The following is a 26,125-nucleotide window of genomic DNA, read 5'->3' on the forward strand; positions in this document are numbered from 1 at the left end:
CTAACTTACTTTCACATTTTGTCATATATGGATCCAGAGCCGATGACCAAGATGTTGTCTATGTGTGTGTTACTTAAGTGTCATGCTGTGGGACAAAATCGGCAAGGTACTTTGCATGTGATGTGTTCTTTGCTAAGTCTGTATGGTTGAGAAGTCCATTGAGATATGGTCCTCATAAGGAACAAGAATTATCTGCAAAAGCTATATTTAGTTCAAATTCAGATGGGGCGTGCTATGCGTCCCTCTGGCTCGGCCAGCTCGCGGGCTGTCAGATCTGGCGTATCAGCGCCCTCCATCATTGCAACATAGGTCTTGTTGCAGAAAATTTCTGTAGAAAGAATTTTTTGCAACTTGGGTTTTGTGTTGTTGCATAACTTTTTTGCAACTCAGGTTTTTGTTGCAAATTTTTTATCACAGGTTTTGTTGCAAACATAATAATTCATCTTCACCTTTTTGCAACATAGCTAATGTTATGGGAGAAACTTCTGCAACATTGGTGATGTCGCAAAAGTGTTGGGAAACGCAGTAATTTCAAAAAATTTCCTACGCACACGCAAGATCATGATGAAGCATAGCAACGAGAGGGGAGAGTGTTGTATACGTACCCACACAGACCGACTGGGGAAGCGCTGACGCAACATAGAGGAAGTAGTCGTACGTCTTCCCGATCCGACCGATCCAAGCACCGTTACTCCGGCACCTCCGAGTTCTTAGCACACATACAGCTCGATGACGCTCCCCGGGCTCCGATCCAGGAAAGCTTCGGGGATGAGTTTCGTCAGCACAACGGCGTGGTGACGATGATGATGTTCTACCGACGCAGGGCTTCGCCTAAGCACTGCAACGATATGGCCGAGGTGGAATATGGTGGAAGGGGGCACCACACACGGCTAAGGAACGATCACGAAGATCAACTTGTGTGTCTATGAGGTGCCCTCTGCCCCTGTATATAAAGGATGGAGGAGGAGGAGGCCGGCCAAGGCTTGGCGCGGCCAGGATGTGGAGTCCTACTAGGACTCCAAGTCCTAGTAGGAGTCCATCAAGCGGGGAGGAAGGGAGAAGGAAGTGGAGGAGAAGGAAAGGTGGCCGGCCCCCTTTTCCCTAGTCCAATTCGGACTAGAGGGGAGGGGGGGCACAGCAGCCTTTTTCCTCTTCCCACTAAAGCCCATCAAGGCCCATTACTTCTCCCGTAACTACCCAGTACTCCGAAAAATACCCGAATCACTCGGAACCTTTCCGATGTCCGAATATAGTCGTCCAATATATCGATCTTTACGTCTCGACCATTTCGAGACTCCTCGTCATGTCCCCGATCTCATCCGGGACTCCGAACTCCTTCGGTACATCAAAACCCATAAACTCATAATATAACTGTCATCGAAACCTTAAGCGTGCGGACCCTACGGTTCGAGAACAATGTAGATATGACCGAGACACGTCTCCAGTCAATAACCAATAGCGGGACCTGGATGCCCATATTGGCTCCTACATATTCTACGAAGATCTTTTATCGGTCAGACCGCATAACAACATACGTTGTTCCCTTTGTCATCGGTATGTTACTTGCCCGAGATTCGATCGTCGGTATCCCAATACCTAGTTCAATCTCGTTACCGGCAAGTCTCTTTACTCGTTCTGTAATACATCATCTCACAACTAACATATTAGTTGCAATGCTTGCAAGGCTTAGGTGATGTGCATTACCGAGAGGGCCCAGAGATACCTCTCCGACAATCGGAGTGACAAATCCTAATCTCGAAATACGCCAACCCAACATCTACCTTTGGAGACACCTGTAATGCTCCTTTATATTCACCCATTTACGTTGTGAGGTTTGGTAGCACCAAAAGTGTTCCTCCGGCAAACAGGAGTTGCATAATCTCATAGTCATAGGAACATGTATAAGTCATGAAGAAAGCAATATCAACATACTAAACGATCGGGTGCTAAGCTAATGGAATGGGTCATGTCAATCAGATCATTCAACTAATGATGTGACCTCGTTAATCAAATAATAACTCTTTTGTCCATGGTTAGAAAACATAACCATCTTTGATTAATGAGCTAGTTAAGTAGAGGCATACTAGTGACACTCTGTTTGTCTATGTATTCACACATGTATTATGTTTCCGGTTAATACAATTCTAGCATGAATAATAAACATTTATCATGATATAAGGAAATAAATAATAACTTTATTATTCCCTCTAGGGCATATTTCCTTCAGTCTCCCACTTGCACTAGAGTCAATAATGTAGTTCACAGCGCCATGTGATTTAACAGCAATAGTTCACATCACCATGTGATTAACACCCATAGTTCACATCGTCATGTGACCAACACTCAAAGGATTTACTAGAGTCAGTAATCTAGTTCACATCGATATGTGATTAACACCCAAAGAGTACTAAGGTGTGATCATGTTTTGCTTGTGAGATAATTTTAGTCAACGGGTCTGTCACATTCAGATCCGTAAGTATTTTGCAAGTTCTATGTCTACAATGCTCTACACGGAGCTACTCTAGCTAATTGCTCCCACTTTCAATATGTATCTAGATTGAGACTTTAGATTCATCTGGACCAGTGTCAAAAACTTGCATCGACGTAACCCTTTACGACGAACCTTTTTGTCACGTCCATAATCGAGAAACATATCCTTATTTCACTAAGGATAATTCTGACCGCTGTCCAGTGATCTACTCCTAGATCACTATTGTACTCCCTTGCCAAATCAATGCAGGGTATACAACAGATCTGGTATACAGCATGACATACTTTATAGAACCTATGGCCAAGGCATCGGGAATGACTTTCATTCTCTTTCTATCTTCTGCCGTGGTCGGGCTTTGAGTCTTACTCAACTTCACACCTTGTAATACAGGCAAAAACTCTTTCTTTGATTGCTCCATTTTGAACTACTTCAAAATCTTGTCAAGGTATGTACTCATTGAAAAAATTTATCAAGCGTCTTGATCTATCTCTATAGATCTTGAAGCTCAATATGTAAGCAGCTTCACCGAAGTCTTTCTTTGAAAAACTCCTTTCAAACACTCCTTTATGCTTTACAGAATAATTCTACATTATTTTCGATCAACAATATGTCATTCACATATACTTTATCAGAAATGCTGTAGTGCTCCCACTCACTTTCTTGTAAATACAGGCTTCACCGCAAGTCTGTATAAAACTATATGCTTTGATCGACTTATCAAAGCGTGTATTCCAACTCTGAGATGCTTGCACCAGTCCATAGATGAATCGCTGAAGCTTGCATATTTTGTTAGCACGTTTAGGATTGACAAAACCTACTGGTTGCATCATATACAACTCTTCTTTAAGAAATCCATTAAGGAATGCAGTTTTGTTTATCCATTTGCCAGATTTTATAAAATGCGGCAATTGCTAACATGATTCGGACAGACTTAAGCATAGATACGGGTGAGAAACTCTCATCGTAGTCAACACTTTGAACTTGTCGAAAACCTTTTTCGACAATTCTAGCTTTGTAGATAGTAACACTACTATCAACGTCCGTCTTCCTCTTGAAGATCCATTTATTTTCTATGGCTTGCCGATCATTGGGCAAATCCATCAAAGTCCATACTTTGTTCTCATACACGGATCATATCTCAGATTTCATGGCCTCAAACCATTTCGCGGAATTTGGGCTCATCATCGCTTCCTCATAGTTCGTAGGTTCGTCATGGTCAAGTAACATGACCTCCAGAACAGGATTACCGTACCACTCTCGTGCGGATTTCACTCTGGTTTACCTACGAGATTCGGTAGTAACTTGATCCGAAGTTTCATGATCATTATCATTAGCTTCCTCACTAATTGGTGTAGGAGTCACAAGAACAGATTTCTGTGATGAACTACTTTCCAATAAAGGAGAAGGTACAATTACCTTATCAAGTTCTACTTTCCTCCCACTCACTTCTTTCGAGAGAAACTCCTTCTCTAGAAAGTATCCATTATAAGCAACGAATGTCTTGCCTTAGGATCTGTGATAGAAGGTGTACCCAACAGTCTCCTTTTGGGTATCCTATGAAGACATATTTCTCCGATTTGGTTTTGAGCTTATCAGGATGAAACTTTTTCACATAAGCATCACAACCCCAAACTTTAAGAAACGACTACTTTGGTTTCTTGCTAAACCACAGTTCAGATTGTGTCGTCTCAACGGACTTAGATGGTGCCCCTTTTTAACGTGAATGCAGCTGTCTCTAATGCATAACCCCAAAACGATAGTGGTAGATCGGTAAGAGACATCATAGATCACACTATATCTAATAAAGTACGGTTATGACGTTCGGACACACCATTACACTATGGTGTTCCTTGTGGCGTGAGTAGTGAAACTATTTCACATTGTTTTTAACTGAAGGCCAAACTCGTAACTCAAATACTCTTCTCTACGATCAGATCATAGAAACTTTATTTTCTTGTTACGATGATTTTTCACTTCACTCTGAGATTTTTTGAACTTTTCAAATGTTTCAGACTTATGTTTCATCAAGTAGATATACTCATATCTGCTCAAATCATCTGTGAAGATCAGAAAATAATGATACCTGTCGCGAGCCTCAATATTCATCGGACCACATACATCAGTATGTATGATTTCCAACAAATCTGTTGCTCGCTCCATTGTCCCGAAGAACAGAGTCTTAGTCATCTTGCCCATGAGGCATGGTTCACAAGCATCAACTGATTCATAATCAAGTGATTCCAAAAGCCCATCAGCATGGAGTTTCTTCATGCGCTTTACACCAATATGACCTAAACGGCAGTGCTACAAATAAGTTGCACTATAATTATTAACTTTGCATCTTTTGGTTTCAATACTATAATTATGTGTATCACTACGATCGAGATCCAATGAACTATTTTCATTGGGTGTGTAACCATATAAGGTTTTATTCATGTAAACAGAACAACAATTTATTCTCTTACTTAAATGAATAACCGTATTACAATAAACATGATCAAATCATATTCATGCTCAACGCAAACACCAAATAACACTTATTTAGGTTCAACACTAATCCCGAAATTATAGGGAGTGTGCGATGATGATCATATCAATCTTGGAACCACTTCCAACACACATCGTCACTTCACCCTTAACTAGTCTCTGTTTATTCTGCAACTCCCGTTTCGAGTTACTAATCTTAGCAACTGAACTAGTATCAAATAGTGAGGGTTTGCTATAAACACTAGTAAAGTACACATCAATAACATGTATATCAAATATACTTATGTTCACTTTGCCGTCCTTCTTATCCGCCAATCACTTGGGGTAGTTCCGCTTCCAGTGATCAGTCCCTTTGCAGTAGAAGCACTCAGTCTCAGGCTTAGGTCCAGACTTGGGCTTCTTCACTTGAGCAGCAACTTGCTTGCTGTTCTTTTTGAAGTTCCCCTTCTTCCCTCTGCCCTTTTCTTGAAACTAGTGGTCTTGTCTACCATCAACACTTGATGTTTTTCTTGATTTCTACCTTCATCAATTTCATCATCATGAAAAACTCGGGAGTCGTTTTCGTCATCCCTTGCATACTATAGTTCATCACGAAGTTCTACTAACTTGGTCATGGTGACTAGAGAATTCTGTCAATCACTATCTTATCTGGAAGATTAACTCCCACTTGATTCAAGTGATTGTAGTACCCAGACAATCTGAGCACATGCTCACTAGTTGAGCGATTCTCCTCCATCTTTTAGCTATAGAACTTGTTGGAGACTTCATATCTCTCAACTCGGGTATTTGCTTGAAATATTAACTTCAACTCCTGGAACATCTCATATGGTCCGTGACGTTCAAAACATCTTTGAAGTCCCGATTCTAAGCCATTAAGCATGGTGCACTAAACTATCAAGTAGTCATCATATTGAGCTAGCCAAACGTTCATAACGTCTGCATCTGCTCCTGCAATAGGTCTGTCACCTAGCGGTGCATTAAGGACATAATTCTTCTGTGCAGCAATGAGGATAAACCTCAGATCACGGATGCAATCCGCATCATTGCTACTAACATCTTTCAACACAATTTTCTCTAGGAACATATCAAAAATAAACACAGGGAAGCAACAACGCGAGCTATTGATCTACAACATAATTTGCAAAATACTATCAGGACTAAGTTCATGATAAATTTAAGTTCAATTTAATCATATTACTTAAGAACTCCCACTTAGATGGACATCCCTCTAATCCTCTAAGTGATCACGTGATCCAAATCAACTAAACCATGTCCGATCATCACGTGAGATGGAGTAGTTTCATTGGTGAACATCACTATGTTGATCATATCTACTATATGATCCACGCTCGACCTTACAGTCTCCGTGTTCCGAGGACATATCTGTATATGCTTGGCTCGTCAAGTATAACCTGAGTATTCCGCGTGTGCAACTGTTTTGCACCCGTTGTATTTGAACGTAGAGCCTATCACACCCGATCATCACGTGGTGTCTCAGCACGAAGAACTTTCGCAACGGTGCATACTCAGGGAGAACACTTCTTGATAATTAGTGAGAGATCATCTTAAAATGCTACCGTCAAACTAAGCAAAATAAGATGTATAAAAGATAAACATCATATGCAATCAAAATATGTGACATGATATGGCCATCATCATCTTGCTTCTTTGATCTCCATCTCCAAAGTACTGTCATGATCTATATCGTCACCGGCATGACACCATGATCTCCATCATCTTGATCTATATCAATGTGTCGTCACGTGGTCGTCTCGCCAACACTTGCTCTTGAAACTATTGCTATCGCATAGCGATAAAGTAAAGCAATTATTGGGCGCTTGCATCTTATGCAATAGACAGACAACCATAAGGCTTTTGCCAGTTGCCGATAACTTCAACAAAACATGATCATCTTATACAACAACTTATAACTCGTCACGTTTTGACCATATCACATCACAACATGCCCTGCAAAAACAAGTTAGACGTCCTCTACTTTGTTGTTGCAAATTTTACGTGGCTGCTATGGGCTTAAGCAAGAACCAATCTCACCTACGCATCAAAACCAGAACGATAGTTTGTCAAATAGACTCCGTTTTAACCTTCGCAAGGACCGTGCGTAGCCACACTTGGTTCAACTAAAGTTGGAGAAAAAATCACCCGCAAGCCACCTTTGTGCAAAGCACGTCGGGAGAACCGGTGTCGCGTAAGCGTACGCGTAATGTCGATCCGGGCCGCTTCATCCAACAATACCGCCGAACCAAAGTATGACATGCTGGTAGGCAGTATGACTTATATCACCCACAACTCACTTGTGTTCTACTCGTGCATATAACATCAAACCATAAAACCTAGGCTCGGATGCCACTGAAGGGGAACGTAGTAATTTCAAAAATTTTCCTACGCACACGCAAGATCATAGTGATACATAGCAACGAGGGGGAGAGTCTGATCTACGTACCCTTGTAGACCGACTGCGGAAGCGTTGACACAACGTAGAGGAAGTAGTCGCATGTCTTCCCGATCCGACCGATCGAAGCACCGTTACTCCGGCACCTCCGAGTTCTTAGCACACGTACAGCTCGATGACGATCCCCGGGCTCCGATCCAGCAAAGCTTCGGGGAGGAGTTCCGTCAGCACGACGGCGTGGTGACGATCTTGATGTTCTACCGACGCAGGGCTTCGCCTAAGAACTGCAACGATATAATCGAGGTGGAATATGGTGGCAGGGGGCACCGCACACGGCTAAGGAACGATCTCAATGATCAACTTATGTGTCTATGGGGTGCCCCCTGCCTCGGTATATAAAGGATGGAGGAGGAGGAGGCCGGCCAAGGCTATTGGTGCGGTCAGGATGGGAGTCCTACTAGGACTCCAAGTCCTAGTAGGAGTCCATCAAGAGGGGAGGAAGGGAGAAGGAAGTGGAGGAGTAGGAAAGGTGGCCGGCCCCCTTTTCCCTAGTCCAATTCGGACTGGAGGGGAGGGGGGGCGCAGCAGCCTTTTTCCTCTTCCCACTAAAGCCCATCAAGGCCCATTACTTCTCCCGTAACTACCCGGTACTCTGAAAAATACCCGAATCACTCGGAACCTTTCCGATGTCCGAATATAGTCGTCCAATATATCGATCTTTACGTCTCGACCATTTCGAGACTCCTTGTCATGTCCCCGATCTCATCCGGGACTCGGAACTCCTTCGGTACATCAAAACTCATAAACTCATAATATAACTGTCATCGAAACCTTAAGCGTGCGGACCCTACAGTTCGAGAACAATGTAGACATGACCGAGACACGTCTCCAGTCAATAACCAATAGCGGGACCTGGATGCCCATATTGGCTCCTACATATTCTACGAAGATCTTTTATCGGTCAGACCGCATAACAACATACGTTGTTCCCTTTGTCATCGGTATGTTACTTGCCCGAGATTCGATCGTCGGTATCCCAATACCTAGTTCAATCTCGTTATCGGCAAGTCTCTTTACTCGTTCCGTAATACATCATCTCACAACTAACATATTAGTTGCAATGCTTGCAAGGCGTAGGTGATGTGCATTACCGAGAGGGCCCAGAGATACCTCTCCGACAATCGGAGTGACAAATCCTAATCTCGAAATACGCCAACCCAACATCTACCTTTGGAGACACCTGTAATGCTCCTTTATAATCACCCATTTACGTTGTGACGTTTGGTAGCACCCAAAGTGTTCCTCCGGCAAACGGAAGTTGCATAATCTCATAGTCATAGGAACATGTATAAGTCATGAAGAATAGCAACAGCAACATACCAAACGATCGGGTGCTAAGCTAATGGAATGGGTCATGTCAATCAGATCATTCAACTAATGATGTGACCTCGTTAATCAAATAACAACTCTTTTGTCCATGGTTAGGAAACATAACCATCTTTGATTAACGAGCTAGTTAAGTAGAGGCATACTAGTGACACTCTGTTTGTCTATGTATTCACACATATATTATGTTTCCGGTTAATACAATTTTAGCATGAATAATAAACATTTATCATGATATAAGGAAATAAATAATAACTTTATTATTGCCTCTAGGGCATATTTCCTTCACTGCCGTGGTCGGGCTTTGAGTCTTACTCAACTTCACACCTTGTAATACAGGCAAGAACTCTTTCTTTGGCTGCTCCATTTTGAACTACTTCAAAATCTTGTCAAGGTATGTACTCATTGAAAAAACTTATCAAGCGTCTTGATCTATCTCTATAGATCTTGATGCTCAATATGTAAGCAGCTTCACCGAAGTCTTTCTGTGAAAAAACTCCTTTCAAACACTCCTTTATGCTTTACAGAATAATTCTACATTATTTCCGATCAACAATATGTCATTCACATATACTTATCAGAAATGCTGTAGTGCTCCCACTCACTTTCTTGTAAATACAGACTTCACCGCAAGTCTGTATAAAACTATATGCTTTGATCAACTCATCAAAGCGTATATTCCAACTCCGAGATGCTTGCACCAGTCCACAGATGGATTTTTGGAGCTTGCACATTTTGTTAGCACTTTTAGGATTGACAAAAACCTTCTAGTTGCATCATATACAACTCTTCTTTAATAAATCCATTAAGGAATGCAGTTTTGTTTATCCATTTGCCAGATTTCATAAAATGCGGCAATTACTAACATGATTCGGACAGACTCAAGCATAGATACGAGTGAGAAGCTCTCATCGTAGTCAACACCTTGAACTTGTCGAAAACCTTTTGCGTCAATTCTAGCTTTGTAGATAGTAACACTACTATCAGCGTCCGTCTTCCTCTTGAAGATCCATTTATTCTCAATTGCTTGCCGATCATCGGGCAAGTCAACCAAAGTCCAAACTTTGTTCTCATACATGGATCACATTGTACTCACGAGGCAAGTGTCCATTGCGATCTTTCATTTTCTGGAATCGTATCATAATTTGATCATCGGGGATACTTTTGAATATCCTTTTCTCGCAATAGCACACCATTAAATCATTGAGCCAATCGTCTGATATCTTATTGCGCAAATCAGTTTTAATGATCTTCATTGCTGAAAGTATTCACTCAACCGAGGAAATTGCCACTGGAAGAATCAATGTCAACTCGATGAGGCGATATACCAATTGGAAAGTTCTGTGTTTTGTTGTTTGAACCATCAACCGAGCAAGGGTGGAAACATCCGAACATCCATCAAATTCATCACTTCTCCTAATATTGGTAAGGAATGTAGGAAGTTGAGTTCTTAGCAACAACCGTTCAGCTTGTGTAAAATCCTCAGCATAAATTTCAGCAAGTCGAATAAGTTTTTCAACATTAAACATTGAGAAGTTGTTTGTTGGAGTAAGGCAAGACATGCAATCCACTAACTCGGTGTTAACTTCATTGAATCGGTGATTCATCTCGGTGAGAGTTGCATCAAGAGCAACATTGAATATGCTAACCTTGAAATAATGATGTCGAGTCACCTTTTTCTTGCTGCGAACAGATTGCCCCATAGCTCCTACAAGATCATCCATATTTGGCACCTCAATGCCATGTTCCTCACAGAAGTTGTTTGCTTGGTCGCATAATGACTCATACCCATTGTCCCTCATATTTTGCAAAGCTTCTTTCACATCCAAGATCAAACGCATGGCTTTAACAACATCTTGTTTCTTTCTTTGCAAAGCTTGTGATAGCAAATTAGTGATGCTCAACAAGTTTATTAAGAATAGCATGATGAACACAAACTGGAAGCATTCCATCTGTATGATCAAACCTGAAGCTCAACCTTGAGAAGTGTGTTCCCGGGCATCGTCAACCACAATTGCAAGCACATCCACCACTGCATTCCACATTGTGTACATACAAAGCAAGGTTCCAAGATGTGAGCCCCAACGAGTAGCTCCTGGTCTAGCTTGGTTAGTTTCTTGATGTAACCCAGTTCTAGATGATATCTTACAATTTTCCATCATTTCTATCAAGTTGTCTTGATGTTTTGCAAGCGATGCATCCTTCCTTTTGCAAGATGAACCCACCTGAGTCACTATCAAGGGAAGGTAGTTGAAAAAATCAGCAATAACTGGACAACACTGAGCCACTGTGACAACCACTAACTGCAACTGATGGGCAAAGCAGTGAACAAAGAAAGCATATGGACTCTCATCACGAATTAGCTTTTGCAAACTGTTCAATTCACCTCTCGTATTTGAAGCCCCGTCGTAACCCTGTCCACGTAGCCTATTAATAGGCAGGCCATGGTACTCCAACACATGAACCAATGCTTCTTTAATTCCGGCAGATGTACAATCTGTGATGTGCTTAATAGCAAGAAATCTCTCTTGAAGTTCTCCGTGATCATCTAAAAATCTGCACATTTGGGAAGATACAAATTAAAAGATAGAAATGAACAATGACTATGCAAGTTTGGGAAGCTACAAGTTAAAGACAGAAATTCATATGCATTACCTCAAAATTATTGCCATTTCCTCCTTTATTGAGCAATCTCTAGCCTCATCAATAAGTATCGAGAATTTCTTATCTCCAAGCTCATCCTTGATGACTTCGGTTACCTCCAATGCACAACATGTAGCAAGGTCTTTTTGAATATCTAGACATATCATAAGTGCATTGCCTTGCCCCTTATCAAATGCATCTTTCACATCCTTATTCTTGTCCTTATACTAGTCAAAGAACTCCCTGAAATTGCCTTTGTTGGTGGAATTGGAAGATTCATCATGTCCACGAAAAGCTTCCCCTTGAGCTATGAGATACCTTGCACAATCCAATGATGCAGTCAAGCGGATTTCATATTTTATATCAGCCTCTTTATTGTAAACTCGCATTCTGGTAGCCACATTGGCCCTTTGATTGTTGAAATCAACACATAAGCCCACAACAATGTTGTGGTAACTAGATGGACCACCAACATGTTTCTTAAAATTTCCCAAAGCAGTTTTCCAACGCTTGTAACCATCTACTGTAAATACATCATTGCCAAATCTAGCTGCTTGTGATGGATTCTTGAAAAGAAAACAAGGGAAACAAAAGGCAGCCTCCTTTTTCACACTATATTCCAACCAATCAAACTTATCTAGCCATTGTGGTTGAAAGGATCTCCAAATTTTACCGTCCAATCCCACTTCAAATTTATGCCTGATAGCTTTGTTTCTTTGTTTCAACAAATAAGCTCTCCTCACTTCACTTCGAATTTCAGGGGCATAATCTTCTATTGGTATTCGATCAGCCGGATCACCAAAAATCTGACTTGGATGGAATTAGTTGGTTTGTGCTCTCATTAGTTGGGGGATTGGTACTCTCATTTGCATGGGGAATAGTGCTCTCATCGACATCGGTTGAGGGATTAATGCTCTCATTTGTTGGAGTAGGATGAATTATGTTCTCAAGAGGGGCTGGTTGAACAACAACATCATCTGGAGGAGCATTGGGTTCAGAAACAACAAGGGGAGCATTTGAATTGCTTGCAAACTAGCTGCGCAAAGTTTTTTTCTCTTCATTTCTACAAACAAGAATGATGATTAGTACTGGGTTAATCTTATATACACAGCTAGCTATATTGGTTATCTTCTCTAGTACTTGAACAGTTTAACTAACCACTATTAACAACTAGCTACCATTAGTTCATTAGCATGAATTAGTAGCCAAATAGGAACCCAAATAGCTAGCTACAGAGTATAGAACTACAGACTACAGAATACAACCTTCAGGTTCAGCCGTTCAGGAGCTGTCGAGTAGAGCAGCGAGCAACAGCCGGATGGCGCAGCAGCTCGGATGGCCCAGGCGCCCAGCAACCAACTTTGCCCCCTCCTCTATTCCACGGCCACGTTGGGGAGGGCACGGGTCAGATGGAGATGCAGGCGCCGTTTTGGGGAGGGGAAAGTGACCAGATTAGGGGAGAGCAGTCCGGGCGCCGACTTGAGGAGATGGGCCGGCGGCGGCGCAAAGGAGAGGTCCAGCGACCGGCGGCGGCGCGAAGGAGGGGTCCGGCGACCGGCGGCGAAAAGGAGAGGTCCGGCGACCGGCGGTGGCGCGAAGGAGGGGTCCGGCGACTGGCGGCGGCTAGGGCACCTGCGCAGAAGGGAGCGGTTCGGGTGGGACAAGCGAGCGACTGCACGAGATGGAGGAAGGAGCGTGCGCACGTTTCTCTGCTCTGGGAATTGATGTGCTAGAAAGGACTATTGAGTGGCTGGGCTGGGCCTGGAAGTTTGAAACTAGTACTAAAAAAAATTTGGCATCGATGGAGGGCAGACTCAAGCTTGTTTAAGCCTGCCCAAAAGATCCGCCACTGCTCAACCCTGCAGTTGCCATCGATATGGAGGGACTTCATGGGGAGCTTGGGCATCTTGTGCGGAGGCTTATGCTTGAAATACGACTGCAGCTGGGTGGGTCTCCAGCACAAAGTAGCGCATGTGGATGAAGAAGCGGCCCATCATGCGGCGACCATCCACACCCATCATAGATCAAAGGCGATGAAGAAGATGACATCTTGTGGACGAGATCGGCGCCTACCAGGACGTATGGCTGGACGAAGACTTCACGACGCCGGGGCGCCGGCACGGCGGGACGGCCGCAGACAGTGGATCCGAGCCAGCGGCGGGCGGCAGCAAGCGGAAGAGAAGAGGAGAGGTATGGGGAGGTCTTGGGGCAAAGGTCACACAGATCCAGACAGAGATCCATGGGCGAAGCAGACGAGGCCGCACGGTGAGGATGAGGCTGGCGGCAGAGAGACGAGGGGAAGGAGGTGTGGTGTGGAGAAAGCGTGACCAAGTCCAACCCGGAAAAGGCGGCCACCTCCGGTCTCCTCAGGCGTCGGTCCAATCCACCTCGCAACGATGCTGGGCTCCCGCAACGCGGGTGTGGTGTTCGCCTGGCCGCCCCCGATATAGCCTAGTTATACTGTTTGAATGTGCTAAGAACATAAATACTTGATCTTGCTTTATTACTATGGATTTCTAAACTAAATATAGTACACTTAGTGGCAAGCTGACTTATTGGTGCACATCATATATATCCGACTTAGTGGCAAGCTGGTATGGCATCTATGAAGTTTTGTCATTCTCAATGTTTTCAGTTCCATTTCAATGTTAAATTGCCAATTCTTCAGGTTTGGGCGCACGTATGCTTTACACATGCATGCTCTTCTATATACGGGGCGGAATAATAATAAATAGTATATAATATGACAGCAAATGAAATTATATCTCACATGACAACAAATTAGCTAGGAGATTTAACCCCCATATATAGTTGATAGGATCCGCTAGCTAGGACTAATACTCAAGCATTACAGGATACACCGCGTTCAGCGGATCCAACATTAGAATGCGACATACATAACCCTTCATCTTTTTCATATCTCCGCTCAAGGCGAATGTATGTATCACCCGTCCCTCACCGGATGCCCCAAGAATTCTTAATTAATCAGAAGTTAATGCTATCGTTCAGCCTTCCATCACTATACCTCTCCTCTGTCCCGTATCTGACTAGCAATACCTAGTGGGAGATGTTGCTCTTGTAGGGCTCTCTCAAGAGTCAAGACTTTCCTTTTATTTAATAGTATTTCCTTTCACTCGCTGCTATCAACACCCACCACCACCGGTTACCTGCATTAGGGCGGTTTCATTGTAGGGGGGCGCTCATAACCCCCAATATACTAAACCTGGCCAGGTTTATTTTACCTGGATTTTTTTAACTTTTTTCTATCAGTGAAAAACAGATCAATGGAAACGCGACACCTTATTTACCGGGAGATATGGTAGGGTACAATTTTGGTGGCTTTAGCAGTTTAGGATGAGATATCCAACATACTCTTTGTAGCTCATCGGTTCACGTGCAATTTATGGGTTCGATTTGACTACTATCATCCAGCTTTTTCTCTGGATGATTGCATGCATGTGTTTGTGCATGGTGCATGCAGTGAATTTGACTATGTCTTCTGTACGTGTCTTGGGCTGAAAGGTTTTGCTTGTTCTGGGCGCCGCTCAGGGCCGGTCCTGAGTTTTTGGGGGCCCGGGGCGAACCTAAAACTCGGGGCCCTTAATATACACATCATAGTAACATCAATGAATATACTTATATATAGCGTTACAAATAACATTTAACATTTAAATGCATCCAAAATCAGTATGATTATCCAGTAATTTATACTCTGAAATTACCTTAAAAAAATCTTCTAACACTCCTTGATGCAAAGTCACTTATGATGGGGTCGATGTCTCATCCATTAATTTCTTCTCCATGCATAATGTAGCCAAACCATTTAATCTCTCTTGAGTTATTGTTGATCTCAAATAATTCTTCAATTATTTCAACTTCGAAAAGCTTTTTTTGGCCGATGTGGCCGTCACAGGGACAGTAAATAAGATGCAATAAGCAGATATATTGGTATAACTTCGAAAAGCTTCTTTCGGCCGATGAGTACTTCTCTCATATGCCCGAAAATTTCATCAACAGTAGCAAATTGTGCCTATGCATCTGATGAATTACCGAGCAACTTACTTTGTTCTCGCTGATGTTGGTCTCGACATTTTCTTCTTCCGAATTCCCATTAGTCTGTTGCTCTTCCCGAATGGCAACGATCACCTACTAATCATCTGGGTTTATCAAAGCAGTGGAAGCACCAATATCACTCTTCTTGAAAAAATTGTGAATATGTGTGCGCACTGATTGTATCAATTTATCCACTTCCTTCTTCCTTTTTCTTTTATGGCTACCAGATGAATTTGTCCAGTTGCTAGACGACATGATTAACACACACAATGCTGAAAACAAAACAGTTTGTTGCATCAATGATCAATAGTTGAACGGTGCCGGCTATGCAACCATAGAATTTATTGTATCAACATTATATGAATATATACCTCGGTTCCTGAATCCTGACGATCGAACTTCAGTGCGTTTGCCTATAAAGCACGGCAGCAGTGTAGCGCTTAGAGTCTGCAGAGGATTGAGAGAAGATCAACTGAGCAAAGGCCAAAGGGGCGTGATGATGGATCCCCAGAATTGAAATCTGCCGCGTACATAACCGGATTATTAAGGAAATTACCAGGAGACGACTGAGAGGCTGGAATACATGTACGACATCGAGCGTCGGCGGCCTAGGGCTGCGTCTGCGTGATGGAACAGAATAGGAAGGGAACCGTCAGAATCGGATCAATCGCTGATCCTTTTTTCACGTGATCCCTCTCCTTTTTTATGTGAATGAACCGCTGGCTGCCTCGCTCGCTAGCTTTTCCGAGGAAACAAATCGATCGATCGACCTGCTGCTCCCTACGCGCGTCTGCAGCATGGGCCATAGGGGGCCCCTGAATTTTGGGGGCCCGGGGCGGCCGCCCCCCTGCCCCTCCCCAGGGCCGGCCCTGGCGCCGCTGTTCGATGGGTTTGTCAGATAATGTGTCGACGTGTGTCGCTAAACCGTCTATGTTGCATTCTCTAGAAACCTCCCGTCAAATCGTTCCACCGCTGTCCCGTTCTATAAAGGCTCAGCCACTGCCCGGCCCTTCCTCCCAGCGCACATGCACAAGTAGTAGCACCTCCCGGAGAGCTGGGAGGGCTGCCCGCTGCATCGCTAACCGACGACTCCGACTCACCACCCGCCTTGTGTTCCGCTGCAGGCTGGACTACAGCTCCGGGACACCCTGCCACCTTGCTAGGCTTACCGCCGCATCGCTGGTCAGCGGCCCGGCGCGCCGCCCGCCTTGTGTCCCGATGCACGCTGGATGGCACAACTTCGGTCTTCGGGATGCCCCGCGGCGCCTCGAATCCTGGATTCTACCTCTTCTGGAGACAACGAGGAAGGCAACATGCAGCGACCCATCGGCTGGATGGCAGCTCGGGAGGCATCCCAACCCCGCCGCCAGTGCGTGGAGAGCTCGCGGCCAGCACCATGAGGTCCTGCCTGGACGACGTTCTTGGGTGTGTACCTTGTGTCCTTGTGTGGCTGATGCCTCCCCAAGAACCTATTCCGCGTGGGTGCGCTGGATCGTAGGCACGCATGAGCATCCGACTCTTCACATGCACGATCGTAGGCGCTGGATCGTGGGTGCGCTGGACCGCTCTCCATCGACTCTTCGCCGCTGCATGAGGCGTCTCCGCTAGCGCTCGACGAGCATCGGATCATCATCTTCTTCAAGGTACGGAGGGAATAGTTCTTAATACCGCAACGTGCTTTTTCTATCTCTGCAGTAGAGGAGTTATTTATCCAAAACCACCACATTATGGGCTAGGGTAACAACTTGGTACTACATTTGAGTCAGGGCACAAAAAACCACCAACTCTGCGCCTAACATATAACTCCGAGCACTAATTCTCCGATAAGCTCACGGAAACAGTGAAACTGACAGGTTGGCCCCACTTGTCGGGCTGACGTGGCGAAGACCAAAAACTTTGACCGACTGATGTGGAAAATGAGACTTGGGCCCCACCTGTCAATGACTAGAGGGTCATCTTCTTGACAACATTCTTTCTATCAGGCATTCCATCGAGCACCTTCCGTGCGTTCATCCTCTAGTCACTGACGAAGGCACAGCATGCCATGGCGCGGGAAAGGGGCACGGTGCTCACCTTCAGCACGTATGCGTGCTCGGACGCGGGGAGGTAGCACTGGAGCAACGTCCTCGTTAGCGGCAGCGGCCGACGAAGCATGGTGAGGCGAGGAAGACGGCTTGGGGACTCGCAGCTTGTCGGTGTTGGCGGCAAAGGCACCAAGAGGACGCGTCGAAGCCTAGGGACTAGCTGCGAGGCACAGGGATTCACCGGAGCAGGAGATCGAGGCACGTTGGTGGTCGGACGTGAAGAAGACGACCGCGGCGTGGCCAATTTTGGACGTCCGGGTCCAAAAACTCCAGTAGGGGTGCTCAGGGAGGCATTTCGGTGCTCCCAGACAAGGTGGTGGGGCTTGGAGTGGTCTCTCGCCATGAGAATGGTGGCCGGCGGCGACCGCGGATCAGGGAGGAGCTGCTATGGGCTCCGTGGGGGTGTGGACTGCGGCGGCCGATGCGGACGCCGTACGGGTCTTGGGCACCAGATCCATGGAAGCGGGGCTGCGGGCGTCCACATCCGGAGCGAGCGGCGGCCGGCAAGGCAACCGGCCCGAGTGGTCTTGCTCGGGGCGAGGCGCGCATCGCCGGAGCGGCCTGGAAGAGAGGAGGAGGTTGATGGCGGGGGACGCAACGTCTCGTCAGGCGTTGGGCGGCCGGCGGGGACGACCGTGGCGGCCGACCATGGCGGCGGAGGCATGGGTCCAGCCTGAGCATGGCCACTGGCAAGGTCTTCTGTGTTCACTGGTTGAAGAGAGAAAAAAGACAGAGAGAAGGAAGGAGGAGGTGCGTGAGGATGACAGATGGGACCTACATCCACCTCAGCAAATTGTCCAGATAGGCATGCCACATCGTCCCGACATGTGGGCCCCACCTGTCGGTTTCGCTGTTTTCGTGAGTAAATTCGACTATCAGTGCTCGGCGTTACAGATTAACCTCATTGTTGATAGTTTTTTGTGCTTTGACTCAAATGTGGTGCTGATCTGTTATCCTAACCCATAATGTGATAGTTTTGGGTAAATAACTCGCAGCAGAGTATGAAACGTGCCTTTTCCGATCACATGGTCAATCTCATTCTCTTGTGTAGTGGCTGCCGGAGCATGCAGATGTACTGGACGCCGAGAAACTGCCAGCAGCTCGGCAACGACAGCTCGCCGTGGCGGCGCCTCAGAGTCGCCTGCCTCGGCGGCGGGGACTGGAGAAGCCACGAACAACGCCAGCCGCCGGTGCGTCTGCTTGCGAGCCTCCGAGACGCCAACATCGACGCGATGCTAGCAGCCGGCACTGGACGGGAGTGCAGGGCGGCCGTGCATGGTCACGGGAGCGAACAGTGCCACTGCCCCTGTCACAATGGCGACTAGGTGGGCGCAGCTCTGCACAATGTATAATGAATCGATAATCTTCAGTTGCCAAACATGTTGTGCAATGATGCGGCATCCGCTATACGATGGGAACCCAGAGATTGGTCGGGAGCGACGGACAATCTGGAGCAGTAATACCTAGGAAGGATAATTCAGTGTGTGACATGTGTTTGGTTAGTTAGCTAGCTTTTGCCAATCACGGTAGTAGGACCAAGTTCTCAGGTAGCAACCTGCTGGGTCAGCTCATCAGTGTGCTTTTGATTAGTACTACTTTAACAAACACCATCAGCTAAGATTGTTGCTTTTGTTTTGTCAAGGTGATTACGGAGATGATATGCAAATGCAATTCCCTCTTAAAAGGGGCCTTTCTCTTCCGGAGGTATTTTTTTGCTTACATAAAATATTTTACAATTAATAGTGACCGTATGCAGATTGCTAGCATTGTATCATTAGCACTATGAAGGTTTTTGTTTGTTTGTTCGACAAGATGAATAGATATATAATGCTCATAAGCACCGTGTGGAGCCTTTCTCTCTCAAGCTTAAATATAAGATTTTCACTTCTAGCTGCTCATTCAATGATTAAGATTTACTTATGTTTTTCTATTGGTTTTGTGTTCTGCAACAGGCAAGTACAAACATCTGGAGTTGGTATGCCATGATATTGCAGTGAGTTGTGTGATTTCACAAGTAGTTCCTCATTGATCATAAGATTAACTTCAGAATTTTGAACTCGATTTAGCTGTAGAACAAAGATGAAATTTCGTTCTTAGTGTTTAGATAATTAGTCCATCTTGGACACATATGGTCTTCGTTAAAGAAACTGGTATAAGATGTAGTTTTTCGACATAGTTTTTCCCCAAATCTGGGACTGATCTCCAGTTTGTCGTAAGCATTGATGGATCTCCTCGACACTAAGTATTAATTTCTCACATAATATGATTGTATTACTATTTGATACAACTGATTGTACAATGCCAATTTGTACTTAACTGGTTATACAATTGCTTCATTTAGTCAGTGAATAACTTCTACAAACATTTTATACTGAAATCATAACCAGTAAATTTGGTTTACTTGTGATGCATGATTTTCGCATCTTGCTATCACCTAAAATTGGTATTTAATTATCGGTCTAAATTTTATTCTACCACTTTGATGAATCTGTCTATCTTTGACTCACTATTTAATTAGTTGATTACACAATTTCTTCATTTAGTTAGTGAAAAATGTTTTACATTTTGTACTTTAATCATATACCATTTTTTTATTTGTGCTGCATGATTTTCCCATTTTGTTATTATTTAAAATTTATATTTATTTGACTAAAATTTATTTTACCATTTGATGAATCTGTGTTATCTTTGATCCTCTATTTTTGAAGAGGTTTTTGTGCGTTGAGTTTTTTGGACTAGTCTATGGCTGTCACGTTGGGGTGGATTACCAATTGTTTGTTGATGGGTGATCCATGTTTGGTTGTTGAGTGGGTGTAGAGTTAGATCGGTTTATTTCTTACGTTGCTACCTTTTGCATGATAACTGACACGGCGCATGATATGGGTGTGACCACGTGTTCCCATGGATGCAGTTGCGCCCCGCCGGTAAAAACGTAAGGTGTGGTTAACATGGACAGTAATCCCATAGGAGGCTATACCAGAATGATCTTTGTGACTTCTTACTGCAGTACATATGGGTGAACTGCTTTTTTTTTAAAGGAGGATACCTCCGGCCTCTGCAACTCATGATGCACACAGCCCTCTTATTAAGCGTTCAAAGTTCAACAACATGTCTCAAGTTCAAGAAAGCAAATGAATAAAAAAGCCACACCTGGCAAAAAGAAAAAAGAGGCCACAACCGGCACAAAAAGGATAAGATGTCTAAACACCTATCCTAAGCGTGGATCGCCATTCAAATAGGTTGTAGGTATCCCGTGCGACCGTCTCCCATTGGCTGCACTCAGAAGTCATATGCTCCATGTGATCCGCAGGGCTGAGTAATGACCACGTACGGATTCAGGTAGACGTTCTGAAGATAACCTGCAAAAAGTTGGTTAATGTTTGTCTGTTGAAGGGAAGATCATTTCTACATTTACATATGGCCCAAAGCAGTGCGCACACTACTACTCGAATATGTGCCATTGTGTACTATTAGAGATGTGCCATTATGTATCGCTCTGTTTGTGACCATGCATTCGTATGATTGTAATAATAGATGATGTCATCTTCAACTCTCTTACATATTGTTATGCCTCTCTTTAATTGATAGTGAATAACTATTTATTACTTTATTGTTTGGACCATAGTTTACATAGTCACGACTTATCGACCGGCGCGGCGTGTCACCGCTTGGGCTAAGCTAGTAACCCCCAATAACAACAATTTTATCTGCACCGTGGCCATTCCCACCCTGCCCTGATATGGGCTATCCTCCCATGAGGAAATTCTAGTGTTGCTGCTTTTGCAGCCCTTTGTTGTCCTTCACAGATAGCGGCAACAAGTCGTTATTCTTGATCATGTTGAGGCCCTCGACAGCCCCTGCCGCTGCAAAAGCCTAGCAGGATCCGCATCATCCTTGGAACCAGACAACTGTATTTTGGTTTCATTTAGGTTTCCTCCAACTTCTCACATCAACATTGGGAATGTATTAGTACAAACAAATAAAAACATGGAATGAAATAACTAAGCAGAAAATTAGTTGGTACTAGGTAGCTACCTATCTTAACATGCAATCAAGTAGCAAATGAAATCACCCGTGGGTTTATATAGAGGGTTTCGTCTGTGCATCAATGAATGGTAATACACACATAAGCATGAGTATGAACAAAATGGGGGTGCGAAGAGCATGATAAACTCTAAACAGCAAGTACATTACAAAAACGTTTTCCACATACGCAACTGATAAAAGTTATGAGGAATTAGTCATCATAACTTTAATGTGCCGCATGCGTATCACCCTCTTGTGCTTATTCCTTTCTTCCATCCAATTCATGTTTTAACATGAATGTGAGGACACAAGATAAGTATGCACACATAGATCATAGGTGCATAATGCATGAGAGAAATCATTTTGCATTGGCCTCAACAATTGAAATATCTCACATGGATATTGAATGATACACATTGCTACACAATCTGGGAAAAAGTGATGATCTTCCTGTATATGTGCATCTTTAGCTACATCGACGGGTATTTCGCTTATTCAGGTTCAGATGTTGCACCACTTAACATAAGCATTATAAATAATGGGAAATTTCACTCACTAACGGCTAACTCTATAATTCTGGTGTCACGTTTTCCGTGAAATACCTTCGCATCTCATGGAATTCTACCTGGTCCTTCTCCAGTACTCGTCGAGAGAGCTGCACTGCCTGAACGCCGGAGGCGATTTGAGCAGCGAGCTCCTTTGCTTGCCCTTTCGGAAGGCCGGCGAAGTTAGTTTCGCCCACCGCGTTGGCGAGGCCGGTTCCCCGGTATACGCTAGCATGTACACCATGTGTCGGTGTCATATACAAGGGATACAATACATGAGATATACAGTAACTCTATACAGCCATTTATACACTGTTTAACATCTTCGCAGTGTATACAAGAGTTCGTAGCCTGACCTTGGAACAACATTCCTGGTGCAAAGTATCAGGCCAAATCAACAGATTCATGCATGAAGGTCCGGATATAATAGCTATAACAGAACATTGATTAAAAACATTTAAAGTGCCCACTGCCGAGGGGAGAATGTCCCCATGCTAATTGAAAAGAAATACAATGATTAAACATACATGGAAACTACAACTATTTATTGTTCAAACAAGTTTTTTCTTTCTGAGAATGAGATAAAACGATAAGGTACTAGTGTTGGAACTGCTTTCTGATTACCGATATTATAATTCAAGATGGCAACAACTTCCTGTTTTACAAGAGAATAGCTCTGCTCCATGTCTCCAATTGTTATCGTCCCCGTGAATATGTGCTGGAAGCTTTTTGCAAGTCTTCCAGAATAATAGTAGTTCGGTGAGGCGCTGGGCATGACCAAAATGAAAAATAGAAGCACTGTAGTGTGTCCCATGCGCCTAAACAAGGCAAGAATATAATCCAATCAGCACCAGTATATTCCTGCATGAAAGAATAAGCCTCTGCTCCTTCTCCTATCTTGCATAATGAAGCCATGTGCAATATTCAGATGTTGCTAAAACACTTCAAATACTTTGCTCAACTCTAGTAAAATAGTTTTTACAATGAGCCAACACACACACACACACACCGCGCGCGCGCGCGCGAGCAGATATATATCCTAACAACTTCATCTATGAGAAAACCATCTACTTTTGTGTTAAAAAAGATCCTCTACTTTTGTTGGTATAGAAAACATTGGAGATACTTGATGACAAATAAAAAAGCAATCCAGTAAATTCCCTTTCAACCAAGAATTAAATTAAGGGACGGGTAAATGCTTGCCGCAACAGCTCTTGGATCTCGCCTATCCTCTGTAATTTGGCCTCGGACGGCTCCTCCGGCCAGAACCCGCAGCAAACGGCTTCGAACTCCTCTTGGGTGAGATGGCTAAACTGGTTGAGGCATCTGTTGTTATTGTGGACCCCGATGGCGTAGCCAGCGTTGTGCTGGTCGATTTTGCGCAGGTCCTCCTTGAATATGGTGTATCGGTGCTCTTCGTGGGCGATGGAGCTGTAGGTAGTAACTGGTTTTCGTGCCTTCCACTCCGCGAAGATCTTGCGCGTTTCCTCCTCGCTCCTCCCCCTCTCCCAGGAGAAGACGGAGTAGCCTTGGTCATGCCACTGCCGGTCGATGAGGCCGAGCCTGTGCTTGAACATGGTGTACGCGCGCTGCTCCTCCTCATCGAGGGAGCTGTTGGTCGTGCCGTGCATGGCCTTCCACTCCCTGAAGATCTGCCGGGTCTCCTCCTCGCTCCTCTTCCTCTCCCAGCTTTCCGATGTGTTGCTGGTGGCGGCCGCCGTCGACACCAGCGACACCAGCAAGAGCAGCAACAGCGGTGACGCCGCCATGACCCTCCTCATGACGAGGGGATAAAAAAAAGGCGAGCGGACTACGTACGTAGATGAGATGTGTGGAAGCTAGGGCGGGGCTCGATGGATCTCTCGTCGAAACGCTCGCTCGATCTAAGTTTATTTCTTTTCTATTTTCCTCCTCGCTTATCCAAAACTGCGGCACTACCGTGCTTATATACACGTATATACGCACGCAGCACCTGACTCAACATGACTCGGTGATGGACTCTATCACCTATCCGTAGTAGTACTCGCAATCCTACTCTGACTAGGAAACATAGGCCTACACGTGTACAAGTCCTGATAGCTAGTCAACCTAAACTCAGTTAACTCACACCACCTGTGCAAGCAAACCAGCTCAAGATTATTTCTAACAGTTTGGATAGTCCATTTGGTCTGTATAGGCTGTATATTTAAAGGCTCAGATCGAGAAGGGACGGACGTAGACTGAGGTACACAAATATAATTGCCTGCAGATTCTGGCTGCACACCGATCGGAACCACGCAGAATGCATGGATGGGTCTGACCATCAGCTCAAATCATCTTCTTTTAGTTTTTCGTTGGAAAATTGATCTCGCCCTTAACAAACTGGGCATATATATATTCCCGCAAAAAAAAAAACTGGCCATATATAGCAAGACCCACGACGCTCTACTACCTAAGCCCTAATAATTTTTGGGACAGTATTAGGCGCCGGCACGCCGGCCCAATAGTTGGGCCGGTCGCACCGTAGCCACCCGATGCAGCGAAGCGCAGCCATCTGATCTGGCTTCCGCATCCTTTCCTTCCCCCGTCTCTCGCCTTTCACTTCTTTCCCCGTCCCGTCAGCGCCCGTAATATCCACCCCAACGACCCCGCGCCGGCGCGCCGCCACTTGCTTGCCGCCGCTCCCTTCCACTTCTTTCCCAAGCTAGCCGCTGCTTGCCATCCTCGCCAGGCAGCCACGGTTCCAGCATAAAACACCGATCCAACCTCGTAGTTCGCCGTAGTAACAGTTCCAGAACACAGAGACACGGGTTTCAGCACCTCCTGACCAGAGTCCCAGCTCACCACCCTCATGGTTTCCCGCTCGCCGCGGTGACCGTCGTGCTCGCCATGGTCACCTCTCGCTCGCCGTGGTCACCGGTTCCAGCAAAAATAGTTCACGGTTGCAACTCCCACACACTATGGTTGTAGCTTTTTCGCAGGTTGAAGCTTTCCCCCCATGCCGCTTGAAGCTTTTTCCGCCGTCGCTTGAAGCTTTTGCACCACCAAGTTGAAGCTTTTTCATGCTTGAAGTTTTCTTCCACTGTTTGAAACTTTTCCCTCATGCCTGTTGAAGCTTTTTCCACCGCAGGATGAAGCTTTTCCTATGCAGGTTGAAGCATTTCCCACTTACGGGTGAAATCATCGACGATCGTCGCTGCCGATTGCAACACCAGTTTCTTGTTTAGCTACAACCGGCAAATAAAAAGCTGGAACCAGCATGTAGTTTTGGTGCATCGGCTGGAGTATTTTCTGTGGCGACGCTGGCGTCCGCCTCATTTGTTGCACCCGACAAGACAAAAAGCTTCTACCGGCGAGCTTTTTTGCTACCACAACGACTGACGGAAGTAGTGACCAGGAGATGGATTTGCAGCAAACGATATGTTTTTCCGCACAAAACCAAAAGCTGATGGTAGAAAATGTGGGCGTTGGTTCCAGCAAAAACAAAAAGCGATGGTAGCATTTCGGTTGCAGCAAAAGAAATGCATCGCCGCCATCGGCCAACACCGCAGTGCATGCATGTAGCAAAAAAAGTCACTGGTGGTAGCAAAAACAGGCTACGATTGTAGCAAAAATGTCGATGTTCCAGCAGGACGAACTCTGGTGGTAGCATTTTTGGGGGTGGTTCCAGCAAAACTCCCTGCCGGTTCCAGCAAACTTGGTCGCCGGTTGCAACTTCCTGTGAGCCCCTGTCGCAGCTCCAGTTGTGGCTTGCTCCGTCCCAGGATGCGGCCGCTGCTCTCCGGTGGCGCGCCAACGTCTTCTGGTTGAAGCTTTTGTCGTCGTTGATTGTAGCTTTTAGGTCGCCGATTGCAGCATCGATGGAGGAGCAGAAGCTTTTGGGTTTTGTTTGGGAGAGGAGATGCTTGCAACGGCAGATAGGTGGCGCTCATGAAAGCAGCAGGGGGTCGCGCCGCTGACGCCGGCGAGCTCGTACTACGGGAGATGGGATGAGATCAGACAGAAAGTGGAAGGAAGAAGG

General features: G+C 45.0%; 1 protein-coding gene and 1 pseudogene across 1 annotated transcript; both read right to left on the reverse strand.

Annotated features, from left to right (window-relative positions):
• Nucleotides 1-9,844: 9,844 nt before the first annotated feature.
• Nucleotides 9,845-17,624, reverse strand: LOC119273048 (annotated as a pseudogene).
• A 4,447-nt stretch (nt 17,625-22,071) lies between these two features.
• On the reverse strand, nt 22,072-23,894 carry LOC119273049. The gene is made up of 4 exons (XM_037554358.1): nt 23,329-23,894; nt 22,482-22,496; nt 22,183-22,353; nt 22,072-22,096 (listed from the first exon to the last, which is right to left on the reverse strand). Exons 1-4 carry the CDS (start codon nt 23,892-23,894, stop codon nt 22,072-22,074), a joined length of 777 nt encoding a protein of 258 aa, XP_037410255.1.
• Between the last annotated feature and the right edge of the window lie 2,231 nt (nt 23,895-26,125).

This window comes from Triticum dicoccoides, chromosome 3A, assembly GCF_002162155.2.
Source record: "Triticum dicoccoides isolate Atlit2015 ecotype Zavitan chromosome 3A, WEW_v2.0, whole genome shotgun sequence".
In the NCBI taxonomy this organism is placed as follows: domain Eukaryota; kingdom Viridiplantae; phylum Streptophyta; class Magnoliopsida; order Poales; family Poaceae; genus Triticum; species Triticum dicoccoides.

Coding starts and splice junctions, on each gene's coding strand:
- LOC119273049 (XM_037554358.1), bottom strand. CDS start 23,894: ATGGCGGCGTCACCGCTGTTGCTGCTCTTGCTGGTGTCGCTGGTGTCG. Junction 22,097..22,182: donor GAATTCCATGAGATGCGAAG/GTATTTCACGGA, acceptor GCTTATGTTAAG/TGGTGCAACATCTGAACCTG.